This window comes from Pezoporus occidentalis, unplaced genomic scaffold (genome assembly GCF_034315485.1).
Source record: "Pezoporus occidentalis ecotype Australia unplaced genomic scaffold, CSIRO_AGI_Poc_V1 ctg161, whole genome shotgun sequence".
Classification (NCBI taxonomy): domain Eukaryota; kingdom Metazoa; phylum Chordata; class Aves; order Psittaciformes; family Psittacidae; genus Pezoporus; species Pezoporus occidentalis.
The window spans coordinates 398,045-419,189 of record NW_026913437.1 but is presented as its reverse complement, the minus strand read 5'-3'; the positions used below and the strand labels follow the sequence as shown (position 1 = coordinate 419,189).

At 50.7% G+C, this 21,145-nt stretch overlaps 1 protein-coding gene across 1 annotated transcript in view; it reads right to left on the bottom strand.

Annotated features, from left to right (window-relative positions):
• Window positions 1-252: 252 nt before the first annotated feature.
• Window positions 253-21,145, bottom strand: part of GPC3 (glypican 3) — a 138,542-nt gene continuing 117,649 nt past the window's right edge. The window contains exon 8 of the mRNA XM_062612762.1: window positions 253-1,402. Within this exon, the coding sequence (XP_062468746.1) occupies window positions 1,230-1,402 (173 nt within the window). The 3' untranslated portion in view covers window positions 253-1,229. The remainder of the gene's footprint in view (window positions 1,403-21,145) is intronic.

Sequence of the window (21,145 nt, the reverse complement as noted above, 5' to 3'; positions counted from 1 at the left end):
GTGCACACCTGCAGGTACACACTGTGGCTTAATATACTGCGGATATAATCACTCTAGTAAAGGCAGCATCTTAAACAGAAATACACAACCATTTTGGCCAGGAAACAAACCAAACCCTCCCTGGCCCTAGCCCATCCTTTTAATGAGACTAAGCCAAGCCTCAAGCCCTTTGTTGGCTTTTCCAGGCTGCCTGCTCCAGGAACAAGGCCGAGCATCACCTTGCACACATGGGAGGCTACTTCCAGCGCACCCTTTATAGAGCAATCAATCTTTATTTTGGAGATAGCTTAAGTAAAGTAACATGCAAAGAAACACATGAGTAAGAGTCTCATCTGCCTCGGGCTTCTGCAAATCCTTTTCTTTTCCTCCCTTGCAGCACAATGAGTTGGATGCTGTTATTCATCCCTGTGAAGCACCGCGTGTACCTCCGTGCCGTCTGTCCCTTGGCTGGAGCTCTGTTTGCAGATTTCCCGTGGGAAAGGAGGTGCCTCTCTTCTGCAGAACACAACCAGGGCATTGCACGGGCCACGGGGACGCTGGTGGCGACTGAAGGGCTTCGCAGGACCTCCCTGGGATGTGAGCAGCAAAATCCCCTTCAACTTGCCACAGTGCAGGTGCGCTTGGTGCCCGTGGAAGAACATCTGCCCGCAATCCCGGTGCACCACGACTCCTCATCTGCAGCATCTTTCTTCCTACCGCACGTCTGACTCTGTCTCTGCCCTGTCTTCACCCGCCCTCTGTACTGTGTGCCTGGCCAGATTCCTAGGGGTGAGCCTCGAAACTGGAGTTAGTACAAAACCTGCTTGAACTACAGACAAAAACTGTATTAGGTCAAGTAGGATCAGGGGTCTGATACTTGCTGAGAGCATTTCATGAACCGTAGGCGTTCTAAGCCCCACACACATTCAAATGACTCGAGATGAGATAAGGTCTGTGGCTGAACAGCAAGGGAGACCTCAGTCTTCCACACCTATGAGGAACTCAGTTTAATACGAACCTTCTTATATTAAACAGGATTATCTTTAAAAAGCACTGTTACGTATTTACTCATTTACCATGAACAAACCCCTTTCCGTTGTGGTTTTTTTTTGTGGGAAGATACCAGATTCCTTTATAAAACCCACTCAAGTCCTTTGTTCTGTCCTTGGAAATGTGCATATATTCCAGGAGAGGTTCCAAATGTCTTCCTCATTAAGAAAAGGGCCACGGAGCAATGCCACCAGCACCGCTCACAGCTTGTGGCCCAGCAGCAGCAAGAGCAGGGTGATGGCAGCAGCAGGCCCGGGGCAGGGGGCTGCATTCCTGGGGTCACTGTTGGAGACCGTGGCACCACCTTTGCTTTGCTGATTTAGAAGCTGCTTGTTTGCAGAGGTGTCGTCCATATCCAGGTCGTATGCCAGCTCTGGAGGAAAAGCAGAGAGGTGGTTAGTGTTAGTCACATCCCAACACATGGCACATTCAGCTCCCACCAACGCCAGAGTCCTCAGGAGAGCAGGGGTGAGGAAATCCAGGAGAGCCCACATGGTTCCCCCAAACCCAGAGCCAGCCCCAGGGCTTGCTCACCAAACATCTCCTGGCTGGAGGACGTGAGGAGCTCTGCATTTCTGCAGTCGTAGTGAAGGGTGTGCAAAATACGCTCCTTGCAGCACTTACAACACATCCATCTCATCCCTGTCCACCTCATCAAAGCCCTGGAGAGTGTGGAATGCGAATGGATCACGCACCCCAGGCATGCTGCTGTTGCAACACGGGGACTTTGAGGTGAAGCACGAGAGCTCCAAACCAAAAACATGTCCAGTATAAAGGTTATGAGAGCCCTGGCAGAGGAGCATGACATTAATGGTCACAGTCACTCTGCTCTCCCAGGGACAGGGAGGAATAAAAGAGTCCAAAGACACCATGTAGAAAGGCAAGAAACCAGCAATTACCAGGGCCAAGAACAAAAAGCTCAAGTTGTTTTAACATCCATTAGCCACATCCACCCGAGGCATTTGTACCTGCCAAGCATCTGGACCGACTGGGTGTCCCCATGCTTCACTCAAGGCAATGGGTCCCTCACTCCCCTTCTCATGCTGCTGCAGTTTCCTTCTGGGGGCCAAGTTTCTCTCATTTAAGCCAGTTCATCTCATCCCCAGAGCCTGGCCTGGAGGAAGCCAGTGGTTTCCATCTGAAGATACCCTGGCTCAAGCCTTTCAGAAGCCCCCATGGATCAGCAGCATACTGATAAGTTTGGATCATCCCACCCCACCCCTGAGAAAGCATCCAAAAGGCTGAGCAAACACTCTAGCTGAAGAGCACCGCATCAGTCCAACGAGCAGCACTGCCAAGGCAAACAGGCAGTATTTCTTCATCAAAAATACCCAAACATTGCAAAACAAAGGCAGAAGGATGGTAGCGTGACAAGAGAGCCAGCCCAGGCCATCACAGAGGGTCGGAAATGCTTGAATGGGAGCAGACATCCCCATGCACAAAGGGCCTGGTGCAAGCAGAAGCCGCTTGGTGAACCCTGGCTTTTCCAGGAGATTCCCACAGAATCTGTGATTCCCCTTCTCCACAACCTTCCTGATTTTGTTCTGAAGAGTACAGATCTGAAGGGTACAGATGCGTTGCTGTGCTCAGAGCTGCACAGCCGTGGGCAGAGCAGAAGGTGCCACCCTGAGAGGGATGCTCCAGGAGGCCACCAGTGCCAGTCCCGTGCTGCTTTCCAAGCACAGAAAGAACACATCCCTCCGGCACACAGGATGCTCAGGCTCTGGGACAGTTTGGGAGCAGCCTGGCTGCCACGAGGAGGATCAGGGGACTGGAGCACCTCCTGTGTGAAGACAGGCTGAGGAAGTTGGGGCTGTTCAGCCTGGAGAAGAGAAGCTGTGTGGAGACCTCAGAGCAGCTTCCAGTGTCTGAAGGGGACCTATAGGGATGCTGGGGAGGGACTCTTCATTAGAGACTGTAGTGACAGGACAAGGGGTAACAGGTTAAAACTGAAACAGGGGAAGTTTAGATTGGATATAAGGAGGAAATTCTTTCCTGTTAGGGTGGTGAGGCACTGGAATGAGTTGCCCAGGGAGGTTGTGAATGCTCCATCCCTGGCAGTGTTCAAGGCCAGGTTGGACGAGGCCTTGGGTGATCTGGTTTAGTGTGAGGTGTCCCTGCCCATGGCAGGGGGGTTGGAACTGGATGATCTTAAGGTCCTTTCCAACCCTGACCATTCTATGATTCTATGATTTTGCTTCCCCAAGCTCATTCTGCCAAATAAGTGATTTTCAGTTAATAAAAATCACAGCAGATTATTCCAGGGTTGGTTGGTTTACACCAGACCCCTCAGCTGATACAAGGTCCCATCAGGGCAAGGACGCCTGCCCTGGTGTGCTTTGGAAAGTGTTTCTACACCCTCCACACACTCCTAAGACCTAAAAGATGCTCCAGGGGGTCACTCTACCACCAGGCCTCCAGGCCAGCAATCTGCAGCCCATCAGCAGAGCTTTTAGGGCAGAATAGTCTCTTATGGGACAACCTGGCAAACCCAGGAAACTCCACAGGAACTCCTCTTGCCTTTAGAAAAGAAAGTTGAAACAAAAGAGTGTTTCAGCAAGGTCCTTAAGAGCACAAAGGGTTTTGACGTTCCCATTTAAGTCTCATTCTGCAATGTAATTTATGAGATGCAATGCAGCAGCTGGGTTGTGCTGGAAACATCCAGCCAAATTGTCCCAGATCGATTGCTTCAAACACCATCTTTTAGCTGGGAATTTTTCAGATTCTGAGATTTCACCTGAACTTGAGTAAGGGCAATGTTTAAAATCACAGCGTTCCACCCACATGGGAATGGTGATTCCCTCATTCTCCCTCTTTGACCAAATTGAAGAGAACAGAAACCCTCTTGTCATCAGTGATATAAGAACCAGTTCCCTAGCCTCGTTTAACTGCTTCAGAAGTTTAGTGCTTGGGTGTGCCATTTGTTGTCACTGTTCCTGCCATTGTTTCCTTCTCTGGGCCCAATCGTACTTTTAGTCTTGATGGATTTAGCCATACATCTTTCATTTTGTATTACTAATGGATCCGTAACTGTTGCAAATCCCTTTCACTTCACTCCTAATGACTTTTGGTACACTGGAGGAAAGGAAAATAAGCCTCTAACAGACCCAAGGCAGAGACAAGCAGGTCCAGGCAATAGCAACATTACAAATATGTAACAATAATAACCATATCTCAAGGCCAGGAACCCAAATTTCCAAATATTCCTAACCAGATGCTTCTTGAGAAGGTCCCATTACAGTTCCCAGCCTTCCTTAGGATTCCTGGTTGGTCCAGGTCGCTCCTGCATCCCTGCACATCCTGCTCCCATAGCCCTGGCACAACAGATGGAGCTGCAGGACGGGTGGTGGGGTCACGGAAGCTAACCTCCCGCAAACACCATTTCAGTCACTTCCACCCAAAACTCTGCCTTTACACTGCATTAAAGGTCTCCACTGCCCCAGCTCCGCTCATCCACTTAATTTACAGTAGTTTCTACTACAAAGTGACCCTTTGGCTGCAAAGGCTTTTTCATGGGGGGGGGGGGGTAACTAGAATAATCTGTTTCTGCTTATAATCAGTTGGAGTCCAGAGGGTATTCCCAACAAGCTGCACTAATTACATAGCCAATCTGCACTCCTTCTGGCCCCTCTTGTCCTCTGGGCTGCGGATTAGATAATCCCCTTAAAATAATAGTCAATCATTAGCTCTGCTTTCCCCCCTCCCTTTCCTCATGGACTCGAGCGTGCCGGCCGCTTCCCGGAGTCCTTACACAGCTGGTGAAAGGTCTCCAGCCGAACGCAAGCCGGTCCCTCCGGAAGCATCTTTTGGAACAAAAGCCCCTCTAACACAAAGCTGCTGCTGCGCTGGGCTCCCGGGACAGCAAAAGCTTCAATGGTCTCGCAGCGTGGAGGACAAAACCTGCCGCCAGCTCTGCAACACACACTTCCCACATCCGCAAGGTTAAGCAGCGGCGTTCCTCCATGGATTAGGACTAGGATATGGCACAGTGACTCTGCACGAGCTTATTGGGCAGCGAGCGTTAAAAGCCAGCTTTGGAGATGGATGAAGTGGGGGGAAGTTGGATTTGAGTTGGTTTATTAAGGTATAGAAACGTGGAATGGTTTGGGTTGAAGGGACTTTAAAGCTCCTCCAGCTCCAACCCCTGCCATGGGCAGGGACCCCTTCCACTAGAGCAGCTTGCTCCAAGCCCCTGTGTCCAACCTGCCCTTGAGCACTGCCAGGGATGGGGCAGCCACAGCTTCTCTGGGCACCCTGTGCCAGCGCCTCAGCACCCTCACAGGGAAGAGCTTCTGCCTAAGAGCTCATCTCAGTCTCCCCTCGGGCAGGTTAAAGCTCTGAACATCCCACAGCAGCTGGTGAAGAAGCAGCCAGGAGGATGAGCACCGCACGCAGGCTGGGTTAGGGCAGCATCCCTGTGCCAAAGCCACTGCTGCCTCCTCAAACACCCCTTCTCACCCCTAAAAGGTCTTCAGCAAAGAACTGCCAGCAAATGCCCCTCTGGCAGCAAATGACCTCCGAGAGGACAGTGCCTGGCTCCCGCAGGCTGGCTCGGCGGCTGCTCAGAGCCAGGGAATGGCATCTGGGCTGCACGCCTGCCAAGGCAGATGGCTCCAGCAATGGCCCCAATATAGTAACAGAGTCATAATGGATGGCCAAGCATGAAAACCACTTTGCCATGTCATTTGATAGCTCTGCCGGTGCCCCATGCAGCAGCAGGGTGTGATGGGATCCCCTCCAGGTGAAACTGTTGTGCCCAGCAGTGTGTGCTCACCAAACAAGGCTGCCGACAAGGCCAAAGCGCTTGGGGGGACGTGGTGATGGCCCTTGTTTGCAGATGATGGATACTCTGTGGTTGAAGGGTCAAGGGAATGGATTGTTTCCAATCAGCACAAAACACATGGAGCAGAAATGTCAGGGACAAGCAGGGCAGCTTGGCAAGCTCCGGCAGCTCTCGTGGTCAGTTGTGAACATCTGCCTGCGTCTGTCCTTCAAGACTGCTCTAGGGAAGCATACGCTGCATCGCCAACGAGAATGACAGCCTCCAGGGTGTGTTGCTTTATTTAGTTGTAGGCAGCAAGCCTCAGCAGTGCGGGCAACAAGCTGCCAGTGGATGCAGCAGACTCTGGCTGTCTCCAAAGCAAGGCTGGATTTCTTAAAGGGAGAGATGTTTTAGTCAAGCCCAAACCATTGAGTCGTTAACAAGGGAAAGCATAAGAGCCTGTGACTCCAGACATCCCGGCTCCCAACTCTCTCCACCTCTACAGCACCAACCACTTCTTTCTTACAGGGGTTTACACCTGAAGGCTGGAACAGTCCAATTCCATCCCAAACTCTTCCTGTTGGAACACCAAGCGCTCTGCCTACCTCAGCCTCCAGTTACCCAGCTTTCTCATACAAACAGCTCATACTCCAAACACACTCTGCCTCCCCAAAGACAACATCGGAACCCATCCGTGGTGTTACACAGCACACACAGCCCCGATACAGCTGGGATCCCCAACTCTCTGCTTCTCCCAAACACCTTAAACTCTTCCAAAGAGCCAAGCAGGGCTTCATCTCACCAGGGAAGTTTTGCCCTCTGGCTTATTACCGCTAGAAACCTGGAGCACCAGCAGGTTTGCCAGTTGTGCTCTTGCACAACCAGCTACAACAGCCCAGCCGTAGGTGCGGCCGCGCCGGGTGTAATTAAAGCCCTGAGCCGGGGCTGGCCACGGTGCTTGTATTGGCACGGCTGCGAGATCACCACGATGGATGTGCAGCATGTGCATGGTCTTGTGCCTCTCCACCTCCTCCACAGCAATTTAAGAGGTGTGGCTCTTGGCAAGATGGATTTGGAAAGAAACAGAAGTAAAACTCCAGCTCAACAGCATCATCCTGCTGCCGTTGGCAGCGTGGCCAAGGGAGCCTAGCACAGCGTGGCAGCAAGAGGTAAAACCAACTTCCTGGGCAGAATCCCGAGGGAATTGGGTCTGGGATTGCTAATTTGCAAACCAAGACCTTTCCCCCCCCTGCTTGCCTTTTCGGCACTGCTGGCCCACAGCCTGCGAAGAGTGCTTGCCATTGACCTGAGGCCCTCAGGCACCACCACAAAACCAGCACTGATTTGGGAGAAGTTCCCCAGATTGAAGCAATTTGGAGGGCAGAATCCAGGTTCATTTGGGGGACTGAGTCATGCACATGGAGAGGTGAGGAAGCTCCATCTCAGCCCCGTGCCAAGGGTACAACCGGGTGCTGCTCGGGGTACGTGAGCTCTGGGGGGCAGCTTGTCCTTACACCCTGTCTCCCCAACCTCCAACACCACCACTAAAGTCTCATCCACGGACATCCGCAAGGGGAAAAGAGACAAAACACCCCCAAAACTTCACATGGTACAGGAGGGGAGCTGCACCATGACCCGTATTCAAACTACTCCTCTACCCCACCTTGGCCAGAGGCTGGTGGCGAGAAAGGGCTATCATTTATAACGTGGGCCTATATCTACTTTGAAAACGTACTCATTAAATTCCTCTTTGCTCCTTGGTGTGCTCTAGGTTTACCCTGAAGAGATCCTGGCGTCTGCAGTTGCATTAATCATCTTCCCTTTGGCAGCAAGTGAAAGAGTTTCTGAGCTGTGCTCGCAGAGCAGAGCCACAGAAGGGCGTTTAGCAAAACACGCTCATGTAATCTATTAAAAATTAACAAATCTCATTAGCATTATTAATTGGATGTGCTGGAACCCTTGTGCTTTGATGGTGAATCAGCATGTCCCGGTCTGATATCCAGCTGGACTGCCCAGAAATAGAGCTGCTGCATCAAGGAACTTTGGAGAGATGCACTGGAAGAGAGCGAGCTAAACATGGACAGCCAGCAGCATCTACAGAGGCAGGAGTCAAGGGGAAAACTGGAAACAGAATAGTATGAATGAAAGTGAAGTGTCAAGCAATGTTCCTGCACATCCCCCATGTATCTCAGCCCACCCAGATGTGGAGTCACTTTCTCCCTCTTTGGAGACCCTAAAGATCTAAACCCACAAAGCAATCCCTTCTGATCACTCTGCTATCACCTGAGACATCTCAGGACAGTCTTCATTTTGGGAGGTAACATTTTCTGTGATAGCAGAGCAGAATGAAACACTTCATCTATTTCCTCCAGTGACAGAAAACAGCATCATCACATCAAACTGAAGTGTTCTCCTTCATATTTGCTCCCCTCAAAGCTCTCTGGATATGACCAGGACAGGCAGCTAAGAAGCAGTCCTAAGGGGAACAGAAATGGTCCCTGACTTCCAGATGCCAGCTCCTAAAAGCAGCCCTCAAGGCAGAAGGATATTTCTCAATGCTCGATTAGAAAACTCATAGTGGTACTCAGGAACATCTGACATCTTCCATCGTGACTCACTGCGTGCAGAAACCAGACTTGAACAGGGCCCAGGTCATGGACAACCGGGTTTGTGGCATGCGTGCTTCAAGTAGGCAACCAGGACTTTGTGCAATGCCTGTGCTCAGATGTCCCCGGACATCCATCACTGACTTATGCTTGTACAGAAGGAATGAAATCAAAGGCAGCTGGCGCTTTGCTCCCTGAGCACCCACGTGAACAAAGTGCCTCCAGGAGTGTTTGTGCTGTTTCACTGCCTGGCATCACTGGTGTGGATGGAGGGCAAAGCTCCCCACGCCAGGGGAAAAGAGCAGGAGGTTGGGGTGAGGGAGCTGCCAAGGGAAGGGAGCAGAGAGGCTCCAGCACCGGTGGCTTTTTGACTGCATTAAGCTGCTAGAATAAAGAAAGAAAGAAACCAAACCCCGGCCCTGCATTAAGCCAATATTAAAGTGACTTGAGCCTATGAAAACGGGGTAATGCAGGAGGCCCTGGGAAACATCAGCATACCTGACTTTCCACTTTATATAGCAAGAGAAGGGTTGGGTTCCTAGGCTGGAACTTAAGAGCTTCAGGTCATGTTCCCTGTGCTGGAAGGAGCCCCAGGAACAGCCACTGTATCCTGAAACCAGGACCTGGCTTTGTCATGCCTTCTGCAGGGCTGCAGAGAGAGACCTGAATTAAACCCAGCTGCAAAACCAGGGCTCATCCTTGCTCCCTGCCTCCCGCCCGGATCGAGGACAAGCCCTGGTCCCAAAGCTCTGGTGGAACAACGGTGCTGAACGCTAGAGCTGGATGGCAGTGGCAGCTCCAATGGGAAACCCGGTATCATCCCAGCTGGGAGCAGTGACACAAGGAGGTGGCAAGGCAAGAATGCTCAGAGGTCCAAGTCCACGAACGCCTCCACCTCCATCCTAACGTCTCATTCTCAGCTCACTCCCAGGAATGTCACAATCATAGTGGAAAATCAGAATAAAAAGGCTACGTAATCCAGTTTGTAAATCCCTTGAAAAATACAAAATCCTCTCTAAAAGGGATTACAGAGATTAAAGGGTTTCCTGGAAATCAGGAACTGCATTTCAGCCTCCCTCCCCTCCCAGCCTCCCAGAAAAAAAGAGATGAGCTTGTGCCCCACCACCACCACCACCCCACTCCTCCCTGGCCATCACCGCAGCCTCAGGGCGCAACAGAAGCTCCCTCCAGCCCCTGATTCTGCCCTAAGCACCATTTGGAGGTATTATCTGCTGCACGGACCAGAGCCTATGGGCAGCATGCACTGGTGGCAGGATATGGGCCTGCATCAGCAAGCTGCTCCTGCAAGCTTTGTGCTCCATCCCTTTTCCAGATAGGCTCTGCAGGACCACGCAGTCAGGAGCTGCACTCAACCCTGTGGGAGCCCCACAGAAAAACATCGCCCGAAGTCAGGGTGGGCTCCTAAAAATCAAGATGTTTCACTTGGCTCTGCCAATGGTGACAACGTTATCAATGGGGAAATGGTCAACCACTCACGTGCTGATGGTATCAAAATGTTTAGCAGCCATGGCACTATCATTCGGAGAGATTAAAATCAGTGTTTGGTTTAATATTTGACTCAAGTATCCACAGTCAGTGGTGGCAGGAGAATTTTCTGCTGGGAATTGTTATTTCGTGAGAGTTTTTGTGCTGGAACAGGAAAAAAAGGAGGGTTGCAATATTAGCATTCCCAGCAGAGCACACATTCAAGTTCCTGACCTGTTATTGCTCAAGGCCTTCTGCAGCTGCAGATGCCTGTTTGGAGCTACAGTTAGGTCACTTTGAATGATGCTCATAGAATAAGGATCAAAACACTGAGAGCTTGATCAAAAGGACATTTTATGAACGTTGCAGCCCGAGTTAAGTGCTGATGTGAATACTTACATTTGCCCTTATATTAGCTTAGCTCAGTTCTAATAAAATTAACACCCTTTTAAAGAATGCACTCAATTTTTGTTTCATGGGGTTGTGCCTTATGGCTTTGAAAACATATCCTCCAAACCTCTGCATCGCCCTGGGAATGTTCTGTTGGGATCTGGAAATCAGCTTTATAACGACATAAAGGGGGGCTGCTGCTTTTTATCAGTGCTCCACCTGCTCTAACCTGAATTTACCCACCAAAAGGTTGGGGTTTCCCCACACACACAAAAGAGGGTGACACGGGCAGACTCTCTCTTTTCCCTGTAGGATTTACTACCTGGAAATAAGCAACTAAACCCCAAACTACAAGCACCAGCAGCATCAATGCTCCTTTGAAAAGAGACAAGAGAGAAAACAAAGCAGGGGAAAATCCCATCTCTTTTCTGCATTTCACTCTCACATTAGAGGCAAAATGAACTCACCAGTCCAGGGCAGGGACATCTTAGTGGTGCAATACAGCCAGTGAACTGCCCTTTAGAGATATTCATCTCAAAAGCCAGAAGAGAAAGAACATTTCCCCCCCCCCTTTTATTTATTTATCTTTTTTCCTCGTGTCGACTCACCTTCACTTAAAAGCACATTGAGATTGTAATTATGGGAAGGCCTCATCTGGTGGATGTGTAAACTCAGCTATCGGCTTGAATTACTGGAATTAGCAAGGCTAATTTAATGTCACTGTTCAAAACGGCTCCGATTTGGAATTTCTTAATGGCCTTAGGAGAAGGAGCCTTTATGCATACTGCAATCTCGGCTTCATTCTTAGCCTAAATTCCTTCTCATAGATTTTGTGAATGCCCTGTTTTGTAGCCAACACAAACTCTGTCCAGTAAAATAATGTAAGGACTCCGAATGAAAAGAGATTAGCTGTTCCCTGCTCCTGTTATTTTAAAGCAGAAATAACTTTGGCTTCTACTGATTCATAGACAAAGCTTGAAATGCAAAGCATGCTCAACTCCAGATTCAGCATGAAAAGGACCTTAAAATATTCCCGAGTGCAAGTAATGGACTTATTAGAGGGATGAAAAGAGGCACTTTTCACAGAACCCCAAGCTCTTTAGTCCTGTCATATCAATAATCTTCCTTAAGAATTTCATTCTATTTACATTTCTTTCCCTTCCAAACGTCCTGCCTGGGTCCTATGGAATAAAGCATTGATGCTTTTAAAGTGTTAATTTATTGCTGTTACTGCTCGGTGGCAAGTGATGTAAAATGCCTTCAGATCCCCCCAGAGCGTGAGCACGGCAGCAGGGCGGCGTGTGACAGGGAACAACTCCTGCACTTCCACACCTGGTGCTTGAGAAATGAGGAGGGGATTTGAAAGACTTGCTTGAAAGCATCTTCTTGAAATCAGGACAGTTGATGGTGCTGAAACTCACCGTACCTGCAATCTGTTTGCCTCTCGTTTGTGTTTAACACCCACCAAACCAGTGCTGACAGTGAGAAAACAAGCTTTATAGCTATCACAAGGGAAATCTGCCTGCCTGTCCTTAAGCTGCCAAAATATACCCTTTGTAGGGTTTTTTTCTTACCCAGTCTGCTTAGCCTTTGCAGGATGGTTTAATGTAAAACCAAGCACTAAGCAACTAGCGGCGATTTTCCCTCTTTGTTTGAAGAAATGGTGGAAAAATAAAGGTATTTCAGGAAGAAAGTAAAAAAGCCTGTGTAGGAACACCAGGAAAGCAGATGGAGATGTCCCCTTTTTAAGGACTGAGGTCAGCTCGATGTCCCCGGGACAGTTTGCACCAGCTGGGGAGAACGGAGGGAATAGAAGATGTGTTGGGCTCAGAACCACCAGAGACCAGAAGACCCCAGAACACCGGGGTAGGATGAGCAGCCATCCCGGGATGGCCACGCACAGCCCATGGTACCGGCCAGGGATGATTTTCACGCACCCAGCTGTGTGGTTTTGCTCTGGAAAGGCAAAGCACGGCCCCAGCCTTGCATCCGAGGGGCTCAAAGCACACTGCAGGCATTAATTATATCCTCTGCTTTGCAGAGATTAATTAAGCACCGAAGCCTCACAGTCCCCGAGCGCAGCCTCCATTCACTTAGTGGCTAACACTGAGCTGAGGCTGCAGTGAGGCTTCATGAGCACTGATGGGTGAGCTGGGACAAGCACCTGACTGCCCCAAGTTGCTCCACAGCAGCGGCCTTCTCCTCCGTGGATGCTTTTAATTCCTCCGGACACGTACCAGCAAGTTCCCCTGTGAAGCCATCAAGGTTTTCCTCTGAAAATGCTCTGTACGGCAAGACACAGGATGCGGAAACCAGACACACCAGGGAGCAGGGAGGGTGAGGAGCAGTCCTGCCCCACATCCATCTTCCAGTACACCCTCTCAACGTCTGTCCCTCAGGACACCTCGAGAGGTCTCTGCCATTAGTGGTCATTTTCCTAGCAGCCTTGACAGCCCTAATGACACATCCCGCATCCATGTGCCGAGAAGCTCTGAGAGCTCCAGAGGCCTCTCTTGTGATGCTCCAGCACAGCAGCAAACCCCTCTCTGAACCCGTTTTACTCCATTCAGGCTTGCTGGATGCCTTCATGTCCTTGCAGAAGTTGGTTGAGCCATTTGCCCTGGCCACAGGTGCCAAGCAAGGACGGGTTTAGACAAGCCTGCCAACCCCCAAACATCTGACACTGTCTCTTTAGCAAAAGTAGCCTGGATGAAGTAGGTGACAAGTGCATAAAAACCCATGATACCCGTGCAAGGCAAAGGGGGATTGCCAAAAACTGGTGACTGTGCTGCAGCTGCAGCCTGGGAAAGCCATTAGGGCCACATGGGGTGTCAAGCTGTGTGTAACGTGAGTGCTGGGCAGCCCCGCAGTGCAGCCAGGCAGAAAGCAGGTCCACAGAGACCAGAGTTTCTCAGCACGAACCTGCCTTTGCCTCCCCAAACCTGTGAGGAGCAGGTGAATGGGCACAGCCATGCTGAGGCACCCTGGCCCCAGAAAGCCTGAGCTGCAGGTCAAGGCAGAGACAGCATCCCCCTGTGCATCCCATCCTGCTGTGGGATGCAGTGGGGGGACGCCCAGGTAGGGATTCCTTGCAGCAGGGCTTGCTATAGGGGGTGCATCTGTTTGCTTTGCTTTAGGGTTAGCACAATCCCCCAGGGGAGGTTTCAATGGGATGGAAGTGATTTCAGAACCTCTGGGCAATCCCACACCATGGCCACAGTTACCTCGTATCCTGCGGGAGCTGGTTAAGCATTTTTACAGTGTGGTTTCTGCTCCTTAATGCACACAACTGGTCAGGGTCAGCCTTACTGCTCCTGGAAACTGAAGTCACTCTCAAACCTCCTGCTTTCCAACGCAAGCACAGTTCTTTTGGTTCAATGGGTGGAAATACCTCCTTGCTACGTCCTTATTTTGGGACTCCATCTTTTTGTTCATACACAGAGCCTTTTTTCCTTTACCCCCCCCATTTTCTAATGAGTTCTGGCGGTAGGAAGTTGTTTGTAAATCACACAAGTCCTTGTTTTACTGGAAACATCTGCTTTAACACATTTGTCTTGAAAAAAAGCACTGCTGTTCTAAACAAAGGTATTAAGCTGCAATGTAAATTGGGCACATCTGTTTATGAGTCACTGCAACAGCACTGCCTCCAGTGCACCAGATCACACGGATCTCCAGGGGCCTGATCCAGCAGAAATTGGAAACCTCCAGCCCGCTCTGCTCCCTTTCCCAGCGCTGCTCTTCCGAGAGCATTGCTGCCTGATCTCGTACGTTAAGGCCACTAAGTACAACAGACCCAGCTCCTGTCTGCTGATGGCATGAAGAGTCTGGCCCAGCAGGGACTGAAGTCTCAGCACGATGCTTCTCTGGTGCCCAAGTCCAGGGGAACCCCAGGACTGAGTTGAGTGGAATTGTTTGTGTGAAGGATGAAGCTCTTCCCTGTGAGGGTGCTGAGGCGCTGGCACAGGGTGCCCAGAGAAGCTGTGGCTGCCCCATCCCTGGCAGTGTTCAAGGGCAGGTTGGACACAGGGGCTTGGAGCAAGCTGCTCTAGTGGAAGGGGTCCCTGCCCGTGGCAGGGGTTGGAGCTGGAGGAGCTTTGAGGTCCCTTCAACACAAACCAGGCTGGGGTTCTGTGATCCTATGTGTGGGAGACATTTGTAGCTGGGGACTCCAGCCCCAGTCCTACCTTTGCCCCATGGTGCCACCCCACCTCTGCCACCTTCAGCCACTCAGGGCTGCCATTAAAAGCATTTAGAGAAGCAAATTAGAGGGAAAGACGTTTGCTGAGCTGCCAAGATCAAAACCTGACCCACCAGCTGGCCATTCAGTCACTGAAACAAAGGGTCAGCAGACCTGGGGCACTGGTCTAAGGCACAGCAGAAACCATTCAGCTTTGTTTCCCTAAGAGGCTGGAGAGCATGCCTCAAAACTTCTGGAGTAAATAAAGCAAATGAGGGGTGGGAAAGGGGAAGCAAAACCAGAAAGGAGGTGCCTGGAGAGGACAGATTCAGGACCTCCAACCCTACAAGAGCTGCAAGACCTCAACTGCCCTGGACACCTGCACCCCTCAGGATAAAGCTTTCTGACTGCCATCAAAACCAGGCAAGGAATGTCCCACCAGAGATCTCAGTCTCCCCTCTGGCAGGTTAAAGCCATTCCCCTTGGCCTGTCCCTACATCCCTTGTCCCAAGCCCCTCTCCAGCTTTCCTGCAGCCCCTTCAGGCACTGGAGCTGCTCTCAGGTCTCCCCTTCAGGAGCCTTCTCCAGGCTGCCCCAGCCCAGCTCTCTCAGCCTGGCTCCAGAGCAGAGCTGCTCCAGCCCTCGCAGCATCTCCATGGCCTCCTCTGGACCTTGACCCTTTTTTCATCTTTGCAACGGAAGAAACGAAGCTGCAAGTGCCAGGAAGGGAAATGGAAGGCGACAGCAGCACAGCAGATGCTCCCTGACAAGTGGGAGTGGGGAAGTTTCCCCTTAGAGGGGAGTGCAGAGTGTTTCAGATAGAAATGCATTCGTGCACATTCCCTGCACTTGCCTTGACAGATTTATGTGGTCAAGGGAAGAGGAAGAGCTCTTGCAGGCTGCGTTCCGCAGCCGCTTTGGGGAGCACACAACTTCTTTGCCTTTGGCTGCGATGATCTCCACAGCACCAGAAGAGGCCGAGCAGCCGGCGTGGTTATCGGGGAGGCAGAGGATATTACTCAGACTCTGATAATAACCACCAGCTCCCACCTGCCGACTGCAGCCTGCCTAACACAGAGGAGCCCGAAAACAGGCTGCAGCAGATGTCTGCCTCCCCGTACAGGAAGCATCTCCAGTATCCATGGGACACAAGCAACTCCAAAATAGCTCCGAGTCCAACAACTTTACACAGACTCAAGATACTGAATCAAAACAGGAAGGAGGGAGGAAATAAAAGGGGGGGTGGGGGAAGAGAGAGAAAAAGGATGTGTATCACATTGCAGGTGTAATTACAGCTTAGGAATTCTGCTGGGACCGCTGCACTGGGCTGAGATGGTGACAGAGGCTCTGGCAGTGTGTCCGGCTGAGGTCCCATGGCAGCCAGCAGTACCTGCCCCACAGTACATACATCCCTGCACACAGATCCCAGCCTGGTTTGGCTTGGAAGGGACCTTAAAGCTCCTCCAGCCCCAACCCCTGCCACGGGCAGGGACACCTTCCACTAGAGCAGCTTGCTCCAAGCCCCTGTGTCCAACCTGCCCTTGAACACTGCCAGGGATGGGGCAGCCACAGCTTCTCTGGGCACCCTGTGCCAGCGCCTCAGCACCCTCACAGGGAAGAACTGTCTCATGTCTCATGTCTAACTAACACCTAACATCACAGCATATAACCCCCAAGGGAACAGCCAGCCAAGGGATGCAGCAGCATCCTGGGTACGCAGCAGTGCACAGGGTCCTTCAGCATCCAAGACTCAGACCCAAGGTAGTGCTTTGGGCCCTGGCTCCTGTCTGCTCGGAGATAAGATATAAAGAAAGGCCCTCGGAGGAAGGAAGGTGTGGAAAGAAGAGGCACTGCTGGGTTTGCACTCAAGATTGCACTGGGTGCAGACCCAGCACACCGCAGGAGGGAAGGACAGAGCATCATCACAGGTCCTGTGGGAAGCAGAATGCAGGAAAAGCAGGAGCAGACAGCAAGAGGTTATTGGAGAGCCCTATATGCCACTGAAGGCATTTTCTGAAGCAACAGAAGCTGATCAAGATGCCAGATTTCCATTCCCGCAAAAAAGGGGGAATGTGCTACTGCTCCAACGCTGAACAAAGGCGAAACCCATCCAGATTTTGTGCTGGTTTGAACAACAAGGCAAGTTAACATACCACTGCAACAAAGTCAAATCAATCCACTTGCATTTCATCTTTTCCTGTGACATAACTAAAACCATAATCTGAAGCAGACCCTCAGACCAGAAGCTGTGTAGGAGTGAAGCAGACAGCGTTACCTTGTGGTATGGGCAGTCAGGCTGCAGGAGCAGGGAAAGATGTCTTAATTGATATCCGAAACAAAACAGGCCCATCCAAAAGCCCAGCGGCCTTCATTGCATCCCAGATCCAGCAGAGAGGTGCTCGGCGGAACAAAGTCTTCCCATCGGAGGGTTTCCAACCTGCCTTAAATGGTTGGGCCGGAGAACCTCATGTACCAAGGCTGAGAAACCTGGGGCTGTTCAGCCTGGAGAAGAGAAGCTGTGTGGAGACCTCAGAGCAGCTTCCAGTGTCTGAAGGGGGCTACAAGGATGCTGGAGAGGGACTCTTCATCAGGGGCTGTAGGGACAGGACAAGGGGTGATGGGTTCAGACTGAAACAAGGGAAGTTCAGGTTGGAGACAGGGCAGAAGCTCTTCCCTGTGAGGGTGCTGAGGCGCTGGCACAGGGTGCCCAGAGAAGCTGTGGCTGCCCCATCCCTGGCAGCGCTCAAGGCCCCAGGATGGATGGTGCAGGCAGCGCACAGCCCCCCAGCAGCCATGGCTTGGGAAGGAGGACCCAGGAGACCTCCTGCAGCACGCACCCGCGCAAGGGGTCAGGGATCGGCTGAGCTCCTCCTGGGAACGGGGGAGGCAGCACTCCATGGACACATCTGGTTCAGTTCATGTTACTGTGGCAGATGTGCGTGCACAGGTCAGGGCTAATGCACCGCAGTCGAGGAGAGCTTCTGCCTGCCGGTGATGAATCCCTTTCTGGAACACACAGAGCAGTGTTGACTCAGTAACCGATCGTGTCCTGGTAATACACTGACTGATGAGTGACCTGCAGGCCGGAGCCAAACACACACCATTTTCACTTCCAAAGCAAGGGGTGGGGAGCAGAGGGACAGAAATGTGGATTAAAAACACTGAGTCCTGAGAGATGTCTCTGGAGGAGCATCCTTCTCCCTCTTTCCGATAACTTTCTGGCAAGGACTGAAAAGACAGACTGCTTTCTGTACAGGTCTGTGTTTCCTTCTGCTGGAGACCATCACCCACTAGCACTGGGCTCCAGGATCAGGCCTGTGCACAAATCCAGCATGGTCTCTCCATTAATGTCATTTTGAGACACTCATCTCGGGGGGGGGGGGGGGTCTCTTCCTCCAACAAGGCTACAACCCATGGCTTTCCAGGGAGCATCACTGTCTGGAGAGATGCAGACATCTTCCAGATATTAAGTTACAGCCTCATTTAATCACGCTGGAGGAGTGTATGGACACGTACACTTGTATTGATGGAAACATGTAAAAACTCATTTTCAAGACTGCAATGCTGCTGTCTGCAGCAAGGAAGAACCTGTTGGATCCTGGGCAAGGAGACTGCTGTCCACTCAACCACATCTATGTAAACACCAGCTCCCCAGAGCCTTTGGTTGCTGCCATAATGCAATGCTGTAACTCGCCCTGCCAGGTCATTGCCGCAATGTCCTGTATAGGAAGAAACACATTGGTTCACATTTGAACAGGGGAATGGAGAGGGCAGGAGTTTTAAGGCAGCTCTGGAGAAGTTCAGCATTTCCCATCTGCTTTCCTTTAGGGTTCAAGAGTGCTCTGAGAGTTGTACCCAGAAGTGTTCCAGTGAGTGCTGGCTTCCATGATTCACCTGAAACACCATCTTTTCTTTAGGACATTTGCTTCAGGGCAAGATGCACCCACAGTTGACATCCCATGGCACTTCCAGTGAGACAGGGCCACTTGGTCCAATGTCAGTTGTGTCTGTTATTCACTTAGTTCTATTTCCCCAAACCACTTTTGGGGCGGACACATGTCAAGCTCATCCTGAGCCAAGCTGTGTTAAGTGGTCCTTGATGGACCTTAGTTCCTTGCTTTTGTCTTCTTGGGTCTTTGCACGTAGCCTTTGGGCGCACTCACTGTGTGATGTTCCTCCTGTTCAATCCCTGCCGTCGCCCATAGCCAAATCCCCAGCACCACGGTGGTGTGTGCCAAAGGATCCCAATCCTGCTGACCCCAGTCTGGTGTTCAGCTGGTGGCTGTCGTTTCTCAGTAGTACCATTGAGCAGCAGCTCAGTTATAGTGCTGGCCCGTGCCTGCTGCCCTTCAGTGGTGCCCAGGTGGTCTAAGACACCTGAAGTATAAGCAGATATAGAATCCCAGACTGGTTTGAGTTGGAAGGGGCCTCAAAGCCCATCCAGTTCCAACCCCTTGCCACGGGCAGGGACCCCTTCCACTAGAGCAGCTTGCTCCAAGCCCCTGTGTCCAACCTGCCCTTGAACACTGCCAGGGATGGGGCAGCCACAGCTTCTCTGGGCACCCTGTGGCAGTGGATGATGTCCCTGTGATGTTTTAGAGCTGAGTACTGGCACACCAACATCAGTGCTGGGCACATGCTCCAGGACCAGAACCCTCTCCCACAAGGCTGAACAGGGCTGCACCCTACAGCCTCATTGATTACATCCCCGTAATCGCTCTTATCAGCTTACCTGCAGTCAGGTATTAGTAAAAGCCAAGCCACTCATGAAAGGGGCACCCTCTCCTATGGGAAAAGTCAATCAACACACTATATTGTTATCAGGCTCACAGACAAACCTCTCTTTGTACAACAGCCCGTGCAGATAGGATGCCCCCACTATCAGTGTAAGGTTATCTTGTCGGTCCATTAGCAAGTAGCACCTGGGCTGCTCCTGTCTGAAATATTTCTTTATCGTGGTCCCTTAAAAAGAAATCCAGTTCAACTATTTTGTCACTCACAACAAAAAACGAAAAGCAGGTTTGTACCCAAGCTGGGAATTGTGTTTCCTGGCTCTGGAAAAATTCCCGTGTTTTCAGCCACTGAAACCAGATTGATCATCCTTTAAAGATAACTGTGACTATCACTACTGCAACTGGGCGGATTTTTGCATGCGTGAAATTGGTTCGATGCGTTCAGTTGTGTAAAATGCTGCACTTGGTGACAATTGAAAGCTGCATCAGCTCCCAAATTACACTGTTAAAAGGATCTCCTTGATACACAAACTATTATTCAAACTCACAACCCAACTAGAGGGTAAACCCTTTGCCAGCAGGCTGGCATTATAAACATCTGGGACTGATAAGAAGCCACAGATTCTCAAAGGAGCAGAAGCATCATTCTGTCTGACCTTCAGTGTGTCTCCAACCCCTCAACCTCATCCTGTCACCCTATGCTGAGCCCGAGAACCAGCCTCATCTGCACTGATCTGGGCTTCCAAAAAGAGGACTTAAGCCAATGTCTGCTCTCACTGGGAATGTGATGCACCTGATTTATAGAGATGAGGATATCTGGGATTTACATGCCCTCCAATGATCCTGCTTTAAAAGAACTTGCACATCATTCTTTGCTTTGGGTCAGAATGGACCCTAAAGATCCCAGATACAAATTGCTCAGAGGGACCTGAACCTGCAGCCTGTGAGCACAACACTGGAAAAGCTGCTAAAAACAAGTAGAAATGGAAACCAGAAAACCAGGAGCATGGGATTAACATGCCCAGTGGCTTTCCTTGCTGATTTCATCGATGGGGGTTGCATATGAGTAGCTTCTCTCAAAGTGCAAACATTATAACAGGTAAATTTCAGTTCTTCACTTGTGGATTTACAGTTTCTTTGGAGCAAGTCACAGCACAGAAGTTACAAGAGCCCTTCACAATGTACACACGATGTGCAGTGCGAGGCCTGGAAGAGCCACAGCAGCACAAACAGCAGCGGAGGGATGCTGTGAACCAGCTCATCTCTGAAAGGCGCCGATGATTTCCCAGTCTGTCAATAAAGAAACACTAAATCATTTCTGCTGACGTCAAAAGTGAATTAATGAACTCGCCACTCAATTAAGGGCTCCATCCAACTGCTTCATGTGACTCCCTCATCCTTTAGCTTGTATTTGCTCAGGGACAAAGAATTCTTGACTTCTGACCAACTCTTCACGAAAAGGAGACGTTTCAACAAACACAAACACTTGAAACAGAAACACAGGAATCAATGACTGCGTGGTTTTAGTTGGTACGATTCCGTCTCTTCCATCGGGATAATCTAGCTGACATTTGGCTTTGTCATTTTTCACCCTGGGACAGGATGACTGTCTGGTAAAACAGCAGGTTTCTGCTACCCCTGCTTCAGTCAAGCATTCCAAACACCCTCTTTGGAAACAAACAACAAAAAGAGTTAAATGTAAAAGGCACTGCTACAAAAAAGATAGGTTAAAGTCCCGCAGCTTTGAGTAAAACAGGAAAAAAAATGATGGAAAGATGCTGCATCAAACTGACACAGGAGCCAAGCACAGGGCACCGCTGCTGAAGGCTGAGCAGAGCCACACGCAATAGATATTGATGGTTTCCAGCAGGACAGGCCAAGCCTGCAGGCTGGGCAGTGGAAGGCACGCAGCCACGTGGCCTCGAGCCAGCCGAATCCACCCGGGAATGCGGGGAAGGACATT